Genomic DNA, 12,508 nt, shown 5'->3' with positions numbered 1-12,508 from the left:
GATTTAACTGAAAGACAATGCCTAATAACTTCCCCAACATGTAACTACATTATATTTCTCCTGTTCAAGACTTTTGCTCCTGGAAGGAGGCCCGGGGTCTCCATCCTGCCTCTTGGGGGGAAAACACTGTGTGTCCTGGGGTTTTGAGGACATGCTGCCCACACCAGATAATTCTGCTGGAGGAGCAGAGAGTAAAGGTAGAAAACAATTTCAGAAAAAGTTTTTGTGATACTCAAAATGAAAAGATATAAATAATATGCAGCCGTGGTTGAAAGTTTTTAGTTCTTTTCCACAACTTACATTCCAGAGATGCTCCTTGTCTCACTTGCCATCATAATACTTCCTTCCTGTTTTATTTATTCACTGAACTTGTTTGAAATGCATCTTAAATCCAAGCAATTATCAAGGGTGGAAAGACCATTGTTTCTTTTTGGCTTTCATTCGATGTCACATACAGAGAAAACATTTTGTCTTGAGTTGAAACTAAAGATCTTAAGTGGATAAAAGAGAGGAAGTGGAGTGATGTCTCTCTGTCTCACAGATGACAATCTGACGTGTGATGGAAGCCGAACAGGGCATACTGTACATCTATTTTTATTGAGCCATAAAGCAAATCTGAGCATTTATTTTTCAAGCTAAATTGATCTGTCCATTTTAAGTCTTTTTTTATCAGATCTCTGAAGACATCATAATTTCTAAATTTGCAAAAGTCTGCAAAACAAAGATTTGGTCCACTTTATTTTGCATCCTAATTCTCTTGCCTGGTTTTGTCCACTCTTTTGTTGATCCCTGCCCCTACAGGTTATTCAGCTGTCTTTGATGTTTCTGTCATTTACCTCCTACTGAATTCCATTGGTGCCTGTTTTGCAGACACTGACCTGGGACGCTGTCTAGCCACAGATGGGCTATATCTATATACCACTAACTCCTCTGGGAGAGGACTCAGCAAGCTTGGCTCTGGTTTACATGGGACATTGAGGTAATGTGACACTACTTCTAGCCTCCGTTCCTCTCTCTTCAGCATTCAGAGAACAGAGGGAAGAAAGAATGAAGCAAAAAAAAGCACTAAAAATACTTGTGCACTGAAAGGCATTATTTCCTAGACATTTAAAAAACATTTGCTATTGTATATAGTTACATTCTCTCATGTTATTCATTTATTTGGTTTATTTAATTTAATGATATTGTAGCAAATTGCATACTTTGCAGAAAGCTAGATCCTCAAATGATGTTTTTTTAGAGCTTATTGAGCCCAGAATTTGTCCAGAGACATTATGAGGGTATACGTGCATTATTGGTCAGCCAGCTTCTGAAGGTCAAAGCACACTGTGACCTTACAAAACAGATATTTGGATTTCAATTGCAACGTAACTGGTCGTAATTCTAGCTATTGTTTGCAAAACAGCTTGTATGAAAGAAGTAGCACGCATCAGGCCAGGGTGGTGCTAACTGCATGTGTTAAGTATCTTTGGGGTTTTTTTGTTATTGTTTGGTTCTTTTTTTTGTGGGGGGGGGGTTAATCAGTCTCAGAAAAATGACCTTTAAAAGCTAATTTTCCTGATTGAGAATTTGATTTAAAGCAGAGTTAAAGACAGATGCTTTGAGTGCAGCCTTGCAAAAAGAGACAGTTGCAGTAAGCTGCTTGTGTCCTGATGGGAATCGGTACTGACGCTGATCAACCCATGCTGCTCGTCTCACATTTTCTCTTCTTACTGTGGCTATTCACAGCAACACTCAGTATGACAAGTAGCTTCCCAACAGTTAGACAATATGCTGTCAATAACTTGTCAAAGTCTACTCTCATTAAGGTCAACAAGGCAAAGAAACTGCGTAAAAAGAAGGAAAGCAGACTGTCATTTTAATATGATAAACACATACATTTCTGGATTCTGATTGATTGTAAAGTTTGATTTAATTTGTGGTAACTATAGAATTTGACCAAAAACTCACAGTTGAGTGACAAATTAAACAATAAACCAAAAAAGTGATTTAGTGAGCTGCTTGGGTAGGGCATGCTGCCTAAGCATCTTTAGTATGACTTGGAATAAACTCCAAATGCAGACCAAAGGAATCAATGCTGTGTTTGTGTAGGGGATTTGTGTATTGTCGAAATGAAGAGTTGGAGCCGGGCTGGGTTGTGTTCAGCAGCGGCCGCCTCCTTCACCGTCCCTCATCCTTTGATGCCAAGCCACATCAGCTGTGCCAGGTCATTGACCCATTCACCCTCCAGGTACTGTCTACTTTCATTACTCTATTCTAAGATGTATGTGGACTTATTCTGTAAATTCTGTAGGTGGGATGTTTAATCTCAACAGATCATGAAGTTCTTAGTGGGAGAATGTTACTCTTTATTCAGCGCAGGTACAAAGGACACAGAGGGATACTGTTTAATTTGGTATCTCAAAATTCAAGTATAGCTAATACCTAAGGCTAATTTTCACTCTTTCATCTTCAGGTGTGCCAGATTGTGCCCATGCCAGCTCATCACTTCCCTGTGGGCAGCAGCATGACCACACTGCACCTCTGCTCAGACGGGACCTATCTGTACTGGGTCTGGTCCCCAGCCAGCCTCAATGAGAAAACACAGAAAGGCCACTCTGTCTTCATGGATGTCTTTCACCTGTCGGTGAGTATCTTGTGCCCTGCAGTTTAGCCTCAGCAGTATTTCTTTCGTCTGTGTCTTCATTAAATCTTTGGTGTCTTCTCTCTCCTATACATGGTGCAGACACAGACAGGGTTGTGTGTTGCAGACATCTTGCAGGAGAGGGTTATCCTTACTCGCAAAGAAGGCGAGTCCTCCAAGTGCTTGAATGAACTTCTTTTAAGTCGAATGTCACGCTTCCGGGCCTCCCATTCTGCCACATTGGCTGCTCTCACAGGCTCTGCAATCACCAACACTGTCAAAGAGGAGCAGTCTGGTAATGGTAGAGAAACTATAAATATCCAAAATTCATACGTGATGTGATTCATTTGGATGATGTGGTTTTTAAAATATTTTTTTTTAATCCTTTTGTAGCGGTCAACACTAGCTGTGGACTCCCTCTAAAGACTCTGAGAAGGACCCCGATGTATGTTTGTGGCACCTATCTAGTAATGCTGGTTTCACCTCCTGGTGTATCTGGGAGCTCTGCCACACGCTCCTTATTTGGAGGTACCAGCAGCCTCTCCTCACTTAAAAGTAAGCGTACGCAAACACATGCACAGGCTCACTGCTAAATCCTGATTATGTTGAGTTTTCTGTCTCTTGTGTTTTGTTACTTTTTATTTATTTTATTTTTAATTTTGGAAAGTCAGACACTGTTTTCTTTTTCATGTTTACTAGCTGCCTGTAGATATTCTGTATGAATCTGATTAAATCTGATGTTTCAAATAAGTATTAATCATCTTTCATGACAGTGGCTAATTACTGGTGAATACACAGCATTTAAAATAGTCTTTATGGGTTATTTAATAGTTAATGAGAATTGTGGGAATGCCCCACCCCCCACTGCTTTGTATCATAATGTGAGTCACGAGTTTATTAACTGTTGCTGTTATTTTTTGTTCAGTTTTGGCCTCCAGTCTGGTCTTTAACCTGGCTGATGGTCAGTTCAGCAGTCGCGCAGACCTCATTGATGCTCCTGGCAGTTCTTTAGGCAGGGGAGCCCAGGTGGCAGGGCTAGGTGAGCTGAAAACTTGTCACATTTTACTTGTACATATGTGCGGCAAATAGTCACACACTACATAACTGACATTTATTCCATTCTTTGAAGGAGCGTGTTATGATGCACTGAACAACTTGATCTGGACCTGCTCCAGTGATTACATAGATCAGTGGTGCAACCCCGGGAACCAAGCCTTTCATCATGTGTGCCATAGACTCGGTGTCAGCCATGTCATCAAAGAACCCAAAGGTAGGTGTTGTAACCACAAGTTGCTTGTTTTATAAGATTAAATCATAAAAGTGACAGATCTGCATAATTTGTCCTTTAACAGAGGGGACTGTGGCCACTGGCGAGGTGATCAACCAGCTGCTTCATCATGTAGGTGCTATGTGTATCCACCAGCTCAACCTGCTGGCAGCCAGCAGCAACAGTTTGCCCTTGGGGGCCTTACTGGGAAAACAACACCCCATTGAGGCCCGTCACTTCAGCAGCATCTGTGACATTATGGAAAAGGCCATGGTCAATGGTGACACCTGCATCATCCGCTGTATCTTAGTTGTGTTTCAGGTGATTTTTGGGTGCAGCTGATATTTGCCGAAAGTCCTTTAGCTTTTTCTGTGTGATTCTAACGTTCTTGTGTATTTATTCTGTCATTTACAGGTAGTGTTTAGGTTTTTCAATCCTCAGTCAGAGCAGAATAGGGAGAGTGTGCGCCGTGCAGGACTCCTCCTGTGGCAGCTGCTCATGGCTCCAGTGGACCAGATAGGAGCAGAAATTCAGAGAGAAGTCTGCTTGGCCATTAGGTAAGTTACAATTACTATCAAAGACAGAAGTAATGGTTGGATTTGTGATCATGATTTCATTTTAATGAACCTTTTCTTCTTCTTTTTTTACCTCTCCTCTGTAGCTCAGGCCTCAATATTTTGTATCAGGGGGAGGCTGAACTCAACAAACTACTGAAACTGGTTCTAACCGAAGGTGATTGGCAGCTCAGGCTTTAATTTAAGTGACACCTCCTGTATTTTATTCTCGTTATTTCTCATGTGGTGTATGTTTTTTACCTGTAATACTCAGGTGAAAGAAACAGTGGATTGTCTCAACTTCGGGATGTCATCCTTACAAATTTGGCAGAACAGTTGCAGAAGAATAGATTTGGAAGTGAAGAAGATGACCACTACAGGCAAGTGGCAGCCTTGTGTCAATAATACTATATTTTCTCTTTAGATCTGTATTTGTTTAAAATTGTGGAAATCTGTCTTCTTTTACAGATTGAATGATGAGCTGCTACATTGTATCCTCAAGACTGTAGTCCGAGAATCCTGCCTCCTCATCACCAAATGTCAGACTGTCTCCCGAGATGACTTCCAGAAGCTGCTCTCCACTGTGCCAGTATGAATATCAATTTAGCAGCACTTAAATGCCATCAATGCAGACTAAGATCACCATGGCTTGGAAGATTGCATTCATACAATTTAAGATGGTTTCCCTTCTCTCTAGGTGGTCTCACCTAGTCTGCGCTACCTCATGGCTGTTCAGAACCACCTCCTCAGTAATACCATTCTTATCCGTCCGGATGATAGTGATGACAGTGACAATTCCCTACAAGGGGAAACAATGAAGGTACAGGTAAACATCCCCTTTAAATACCCCTACCTTTGTGAACGTGGAGTCAGTGTGTCTGTCAATGAGAGACCAACACACCAAATGAAGCAATGGCTTTTGAAGTTCTTTAAGGGTAATGCTGAAGAGTTTGTGTCCAGTGCAGTTTTTTGTGATGTCATTTATTATTTGTTGAAAAAAGATGTGTTCATAATCAAGGTTACTGATGACAGCAATGAAACAGAACAATCTAGAGTTTGTTTTTAATCTGTTGGCATAGAGTATGTATTAATAGTTACATATTGAGTGAATGTAATTACTGAAAATCTTGGAAGCAGCGTTACGCAAGTGTGGGCCTATTCTGTGTCATCCTCAGGAGCTGCAAAGCAGCATCCTGTCCTTAGCAACCAAAATCCTGGTGGGATGTGATGAAGTATTGGAAACCCTACAGCAGGTCACCACTGCTCTGATTAACAGCGACATAGCTGACAGAGAAACCAGGTGAACTTTTAAATACTTTTGCTTACTTTTTGAGTCCTGTAAAATCTTCTTACCACTTACATTGGAATATTGCACGAGGACATTTGAAGCCAGTTTGTATCACTGTAAGACCAGAATGTACCTGTCAGAAATTAAACTAGACATGAAATTCTCTTTGTTGGGTCTCATGTACTATATCACCATGAAAGAAGATTTAACTAAACCTGATTAATGCTGATGTTGTTAAAACAAAATGAAACAGTGAAGGAGATGGTATTTTGTTTTTTGGAGCAGGTTCTTAGAATCACTGTGCCCGACTTTCTTCTTCTCATCTTTTTTTTCTGCTAACAATGAAACTGAATTTTTCACTTGTTTTTTATCTTCATTTTGTTAAGGTTGAAAGGCTTGGAACAGATTACCAAGGCCACTATGCTTGGGCACCTGCTGCCGGTGTTGCTCACCTCTCTGATGCACCCAAACCTGCAGACCCTCACCCTCGCTGACGCCCTCATGCCTCAGTTGGTGCAGTTGGTGCTCTATACCAGCCAGGTCAGTTTTGTCAAGGAGGAAATGGTTCTTGTGTATTTCCTTGAGTATAAAAAGCAGCCGTTATTAAATTGCTTTTGTCCGCTCTGTTTTTCAGACTGCCTTGTTACTAAAGACTCAGTCTCCGCTTTTTACTGAAGAGTCTCTGCCTGCTGGTGGCTCTCTGGGCCAGGGAGCAAAGACATGCACTGCTGATGACAAGTGAGTTTTCTAGATTTCACCATAAGAATTAAGCCAGTTCATCATCTACGGGAGTGTGTTTCTGCATGATAAATATTTTGAAGAGATGATTTTCTTCATGGCACTGGCTGTGTCTTAAGCTCAATTTTTAAAATGACTAACTTATTTGTATCATAGAATTCTTGATGAGCGTGAAGAGCCTGGCTTCCTGACAGGACTGAAGATCCCTGCTCCATGGGCTGCTGGGAAAACAGTAGAGACTGTGCATCCTGTAAGGGACAATTACAAATTCAAGGAGACCGTACACATCCCAGGAGCCCGCTGCTTGTACCTTCGCTTTGATTCTCGCTGCTCATCACAGTATGATTATGACAAGGTAATGACTCCTCCTGTGTACGAGCTGGAGACACAATCATACTTCACCTTTAGACATCTTTTTGTTCAGCATTGTGGATTCTTTTAAACAAATACATTCTCTATTATTATAGTTGGTTATCTATGCCGGTCCCAACACCAATAGTCGTAAAGTAGCAGAGTATGGAGGAAACACTCTGGGTTATGGCAGTCGCAGTGTCCTGGGGACAGGATGGCCCAAAGACCTTGTGAAGGTAATAAAAGCAAGAATGAATTATTTGTTCATAGATGTTCATAGACAATTTGAACAGCTACATTTTGCTCCGTGTTCTGCTTTAGGTTGAAGGAGACACAGTAACATTTTCTTTTGAGATGAGGAGTGGACGTGAACATAATACCCCTGATAAAGCCATGTGGGGGTTCTCCTGCACTGTCAGAGCTCAGGTAACAATTCAAAGAATGTAAATATCAATAACATCTCTTTTTTTTAACTTTTTGAAGTAGTCTGAAGATCCTGTATATCTTTTTTTGGTTTTTACAGGAGTCATCAGAAGATGTCTCTGGAGGTCTCCCCTTTCTGGCAGACCTTGCCCTGGGACTGTCAGTGCTGGCATGCTCAATGCTCCGCATTCTGTATAACGGGCCAGAGGTGACAAAAGAGGAGGAGGCCTGCCATGATTTGCTCTGCTCAAAGCTGCTGCAAAGGTAACAGAGCTAAAATAAAATGTGTCCCATTAATAGTAGCTAAATGTGATGTCCTACATGTAAGGATTACTACATATTCTTCTTCGATATCTAGTTGAGTCACAGCTGAGCTGCTAGCAGCTGAAACTAGTAAATTTTTTTCCCCTCTAGGTGTCAGTGGCAGGTGGAAGCAAATGGTGCCATCTCCCCTGCCCTCACGCCCAGTCCTTCACCTCTGCCACTCACTATTGAGGAGGATCGGGAGTTCACTTACCCAGCTGACGTGCTCATCCCACCTCCAGGCCTTATGCCAGGGACCTACTTTGACTTGCCCCGAATTCGCCTTCCTCCGGGCATCATGTCTAGGCTACGAGAAGTGTCCGGAAGGGCTCGACCACAATTCCGCCCAAGCATAAAGTAAAAGCTTAATTCTTTCAGTCTGACAGAACATGACATATATACACTGTACATGGATAATGTCACTCTCCCTAAATGGTTGAGACAAACACCCTACAAATTTAGGGCTTCTGGTTTTATTTATTCTGAAGGAGAGTCAAGAGTCACAACAGAGTTGATATTAATGTCAAGATTTTTGTTAATGTTATTTCACTTCACAATCATTTTTAACTTGTTCTTCGTTTTTTGTAAGGGAGGTGATAAGACCAGATGTTATGGAAGAGGTAATAGTATCTTGCGTGATCAAACATTTGAGCCTGGTGGATGCGCTTCAGTCACTAGTCAACTACCAATACCGCGAGGATCACACAGAGGAATATGACCTGCTCTGTAAGATCATGGCTGAGACCTTTAAGAAGATTAATGCTATGGAGCGGCAGCTGCAGGTAAGTTTATGCTGACCATCAAGGTTTTTTGAAAACAGTATTTTATCGATTAATTATGCTTGCAACAAGTGAAAGAAATTGGTGTATTTTCAGTTTTTGTTTATGCTATTAAATAAGAGGTTAAGATTAGAATTCTTTATTTGAACAGTTTAATTTATTGTTTAAGTTCAAATAAAGTCCATGTTAAAGAGTACCTACAAATAAGAAATAAGAATTTCTAATCTTTCTAATAAGAAAGAGTATCTATAAATAAATAAACAAACAGACCTTAAGACACAAAAGAGTGGAAGACTATTTCCTGTGTTGCTTTCAGAGTGTAGCAGAATTGGAACAGAAATGGCAGAATGAGGTAGAGGAGGCCCAACAAGGAAAACTGGAGAACAACACACCATTTTTTCATGACTACCACTTCTATGAGGTACACTGCCACAGATACACTAATTTCTGTAATCAACCAATGATAAGCTCTCAGTTAAGTTTGTTCTTTTTGTGTCTTTTTGGTTTTCTGTCTCTTGTTTTTTTCTTTTTTTGTTTGTTTCGTTTTTTTTTAACGTCACCAGAACAAAATGAAGGAATTGGAATTACTCTGCTCACTGAAGGAGGTCCCACTTGATTTTAGTGATTTGGAAAATGTTGTCCTTGCTTTGAGGCAAGTATTAATTATGTAGCTCATTTACATTTTTTCAGGTCAGTTCGTTCTCTAACAGTATTTATTTGCGATAACAGGGAGAAGTTCTTTCAGGAGGTGAACAGTAAACACATCAGAAGTAGCAGCCCTCTTGCTAAAACTAAAACTCTGGTGAAAAGTCTAATGAACCGTACTGAGCTACTGCTCCATGTCACCATCGCTCCACATTGCAGAAGTCTAACCAGCACACCTGCTGGCACACCAGGCCCAGGTAAATGCGCATCTGTTTGTCTCCCATCCCATCTTGTTACAGGTGTTGTTTCCAAGTGACGCTTTGTTGGTTAGCAGGACCGAAATTAAAGATTTCTTTCTTTAAACTGGTGGTTTTCAAATTTTTATTTGTGCCCAAGGCACATCAACGAGAGTATAACTTTTGATTATACTGTCAGACAAGGACACTTTCAGGCTATTTGAGTCGAGCATGTTATCAGAATATTTTTTTTTTGCATGAGTGTTGACTGCACTGGCGTATGCCTTACATCTATAACCTCTTCAGAGCTATTCATACAATCTAACCAACTGTCTGGCTGCCTCTGCTTCATACCCAGTGTGTGATGGCTTTTTATTATCCTTTAATAAATTAGTACATTCCAAGTACTGAAACTGAAAATTAATAAGTCATCCAGAAGTGTTTGTGAAGCATAATCCAGTAATAACATATGGTTATGCAACTCACTGAACACTATTTGGGAACCAGGGTTTTAAATAAGTGTTTTAGACCTGTGATTAGAGTCCTCTACGCTCCTGAAATATTAAGTTTTAAGCATATGGCTACTGTTATGTAACTCAGATTTGGGAAGTTTCTCCACTGGAAGAAAAAGCAAAGTTTTTATAGGTATCTGTGTTTCTGTGTAATTAGATGTCAGTCACCCCGTTCTTCTTCTGTTTTTTCTCAGCCTCTCAGTCTGTGTCTGATGCCAAGACGGTGGTCCCCGTAGTGAAGCAACCAGTCTTCTTGCGTAGCATGTCTGCACCTTCTGACTTGGAGATGATTGCTAACCAAGACTTGGAGTTTACACATGCGCCACAAAGGTATTCTTCTGTCTGTATTAGATAAAAGGAATGCAAGTAACTTATAGGAATAAAGAGTGTTTGACTGTATTTGCAAACCTTTTTATCTTCAGAAGGCGACACCACCCTACTAGTCATCGCAGCAGCTCATTTACCCTGCTGCAGTCTTTGACCATAGAGGACAGCCGAGACAAGCCAACATACAGTGTGCTGCTGGGACAACTCTTTGCCTTTATTGGGACTACACCTGATCAAGCTGTAGGTTTTTCACTCATGCCAGTGCTTTAAATTTATTGTTTGGCATAGATGCATTCAAATAAATGGATGAAATTCTGATTTGCATTAAGGTAATTTATAGCTCTTTTGTCTGTAGGTCTCAAGCAGTAGTTTCCTGTCTGCTGCGCAGACACGTTGGCGGCGAGGCAGCACACGAAAGCAGGCGCTTGTTCATATGAGGGAGTTGCTCACGGCTGCTGTTAGAGTTGGTGGGGTCACCCACCTAGTAGGACCTGTCACTATGGTACTGCAAGGTGGACCGAGGTAAGACTAGAGGAGGAACAGCAAATGTAAATTTGAGTGTACTCGGATTATACACATTGATGAAATACGTCTTGTAGTTATGATTTTGAGCTGTCAGGTTAAACTATAAACAAACTTTTGTTTACTTTTTGTTTGTGTGCCATCTGTGTAGGATTGAGGAGCTGACCTGTGGGGGAATGGTAGAGCAGGTGCAGGAGGCCTTTGGGGAGACCATGACGTCTGTAGTGTCACTATGTGCACGCTACCCAATTGCTTGTGCCAACAGTATTGGCTTGCTTTGCACAATCCCTTACACCAGGCAAGCAAACCTATTTTAACTGATCTCGTTTAATATTCCTGTAGTACTAAGACTTTGATTGCTTACTCTAATTTTTTACTTGTGTTATCATAGGAGTGAGGAGCAGTGCCTCGTTCGCAGTGGGCTGGTTCAGCTTATGGATAGCCTGTGCAGCTTAAGTGGGCAGAGGGAATGCAGTTCAAATGAAAAGCAGACCAAAAAACAGAAGGTGGCCACCATGGCTTGGGCAGCCTTTCAGGTGCTGGCCAACCGATGTATTGAGTGGGAGAAGGTGGAAGGTATGAAAAGTTCGTAGATACTTTGGTCAAATTCCTAAAAGGTCTTTTTTTCATGCTGTAAGATGAAATATTATGATTGTTGTGATGATGGATTAACAGTCCTTGCTTTTACTCTTCAAAGGTGGATCTACAGATGCAGTTCATTCAGGTCTGGCAAGGCAGGTATCCAGCCTGCTGACCAATCACCTGGCAAGAGCCACAGAATGCTGTGGGAATCAGGCAGCTGGCAATGATGCTTTACAGGATGTGCTCAGTCTGCTCAATGATCTTTCCAGGTAAAGTTTATTTCATGTAATTTATCTTTGTGTTTTGGGTGTTCATGGTAGCGCTGTCATAATGTAGTAGCTAAAAGAAATGATGAGAAACCATGATGTGTAGAAAAACTGAAAAACTCATCCTTAAGTTTATTTATCGTAGCTTTTGGTGGATCAAGATTTTTAGCATGGACATCTGCTGGATCATGGTGATTATAACTGGGATATAAAATGAGATAAAGACTGTAATAAATCTAATAAAATATAATAAAACTCATAATATATATTGAGGATATTAAAATGTAATTTATTTTTTCTTAGGGACAAAAGCAAAGTGAATAAATATTACTGATATACACAGAACTCTAAATATCACATTGCTATATTAGGGCACCAATCTGTGGTGACTTATTAAGCCAGCTGCAATACCAGACACACCTGGGACTCAAAGCCAATGACTGAGTAGTGCACTCTAATGGAACAGCTAGCGGTAACTCACGGTGCAGAGAAAGCTGAGAAGCCACAGAAAGAGTTAATAACAAATCAGCAATTATACCAAGAATTAAGTCCTCAACAGTCAGCCTCCCTGCAGTTCTTGCAGTTCTACAGCATACTGTAATAACAGCCAAACAAGAGCATATGAGGGAGAGAGAGAGAGAGAGACTCCGGTTCACTTGGTGGTTTTGTTTATCGAAGTGAGTCTCCAAGTGTGTGAGAGAAGTAGCTACAGCAGTAGAAAAATGAATGCTGGTAATAATGGTCACCTTACCTTAGATCATAGGTGTCAAACTCTGGCCCGCGGGCCAAATTTGGCCCGCAGCCTAATTACATTTGGCCCGCGAAGCCATACCAAATTACTATTAATGCTGGCCTACTGGTATTATACAGCTAATATATATATTGTTTAGTATTAAGCTTTGCTTGTTCCATATTCAGTTTTTCAGCAAAACTTGTTTGAGTCCATAAGAAAAGATTCATTCTTATATCTGGAGGAAGATTTTTTTTCAATAAATATTAATGTTGGCCCGCGACTTTGTTCCAGTTTTGAATTTTGGCCCACTGTGTATTTGAGTTTGACACCCCTGCCTTAGATGAACTGAGGCTGAAATG

At 40.8% G+C, this 12,508-nt stretch overlaps 1 protein-coding gene across 1 annotated transcript in view; it reads left to right on the top strand.

Moving 5' to 3' along the window:
• The window catches only part of LOC116323919 (probable E3 ubiquitin-protein ligase HECTD4), a 39,342-nt gene that overhangs the window by 6,623 nt on the left and 20,211 nt on the right, over positions 1-12,508 (top strand). Inside the window, exons 4-35 of the mRNA XM_039620804.1 lie at positions 70-197; positions 871-979; positions 2,092-2,230; positions 2,456-2,626; positions 2,726-2,918; positions 3,017-3,178; positions 3,549-3,662; positions 3,753-3,893; positions 3,976-4,211; positions 4,305-4,447; positions 4,552-4,622; positions 4,719-4,824; positions 4,913-5,033; positions 5,142-5,270; positions 5,620-5,744; positions 6,119-6,272; positions 6,367-6,470; positions 6,627-6,825; positions 6,938-7,057; positions 7,143-7,247; positions 7,345-7,508; positions 7,659-7,904; positions 8,137-8,329; positions 8,643-8,747; positions 8,890-8,978; positions 9,056-9,228; positions 9,914-10,049; positions 10,142-10,286; positions 10,402-10,568; positions 10,720-10,866; positions 10,960-11,144; positions 11,266-11,419. Of these exons, the coding sequence (XP_039476738.1) occupies positions 70-197; positions 871-979; positions 2,092-2,230; positions 2,456-2,626; positions 2,726-2,918; positions 3,017-3,178; positions 3,549-3,662; positions 3,753-3,893; positions 3,976-4,211; positions 4,305-4,447; positions 4,552-4,622; positions 4,719-4,824; positions 4,913-5,033; positions 5,142-5,270; positions 5,620-5,744; positions 6,119-6,272; positions 6,367-6,470; positions 6,627-6,825; positions 6,938-7,057; positions 7,143-7,247; positions 7,345-7,508; positions 7,659-7,904; positions 8,137-8,329; positions 8,643-8,747; positions 8,890-8,978; positions 9,056-9,228; positions 9,914-10,049; positions 10,142-10,286; positions 10,402-10,568; positions 10,720-10,866; positions 10,960-11,144; positions 11,266-11,419 (4,674 nt within the window). The remainder of the gene's footprint in view (positions 1-69; positions 198-870; positions 980-2,091; positions 2,231-2,455; positions 2,627-2,725; positions 2,919-3,016; positions 3,179-3,548; positions 3,663-3,752; positions 3,894-3,975; positions 4,212-4,304; positions 4,448-4,551; positions 4,623-4,718; positions 4,825-4,912; positions 5,034-5,141; positions 5,271-5,619; positions 5,745-6,118; positions 6,273-6,366; positions 6,471-6,626; positions 6,826-6,937; positions 7,058-7,142; positions 7,248-7,344; positions 7,509-7,658; positions 7,905-8,136; positions 8,330-8,642; positions 8,748-8,889; positions 8,979-9,055; positions 9,229-9,913; positions 10,050-10,141; positions 10,287-10,401; positions 10,569-10,719; positions 10,867-10,959; positions 11,145-11,265; positions 11,420-12,508) is intronic.

The sequence above is a fragment of the Oreochromis aureus genome, linkage group 12, assembly GCF_013358895.1.
Source record: "Oreochromis aureus strain Israel breed Guangdong linkage group 12, ZZ_aureus, whole genome shotgun sequence".
Lineage (NCBI taxonomy): Eukaryota > Metazoa > Chordata > Actinopteri > Cichliformes > Cichlidae > Oreochromis > Oreochromis aureus.
The sequence above is the reverse complement of the archived record's forward strand: the minus strand, read 5'-3'. Positions and strand labels throughout refer to the sequence as shown.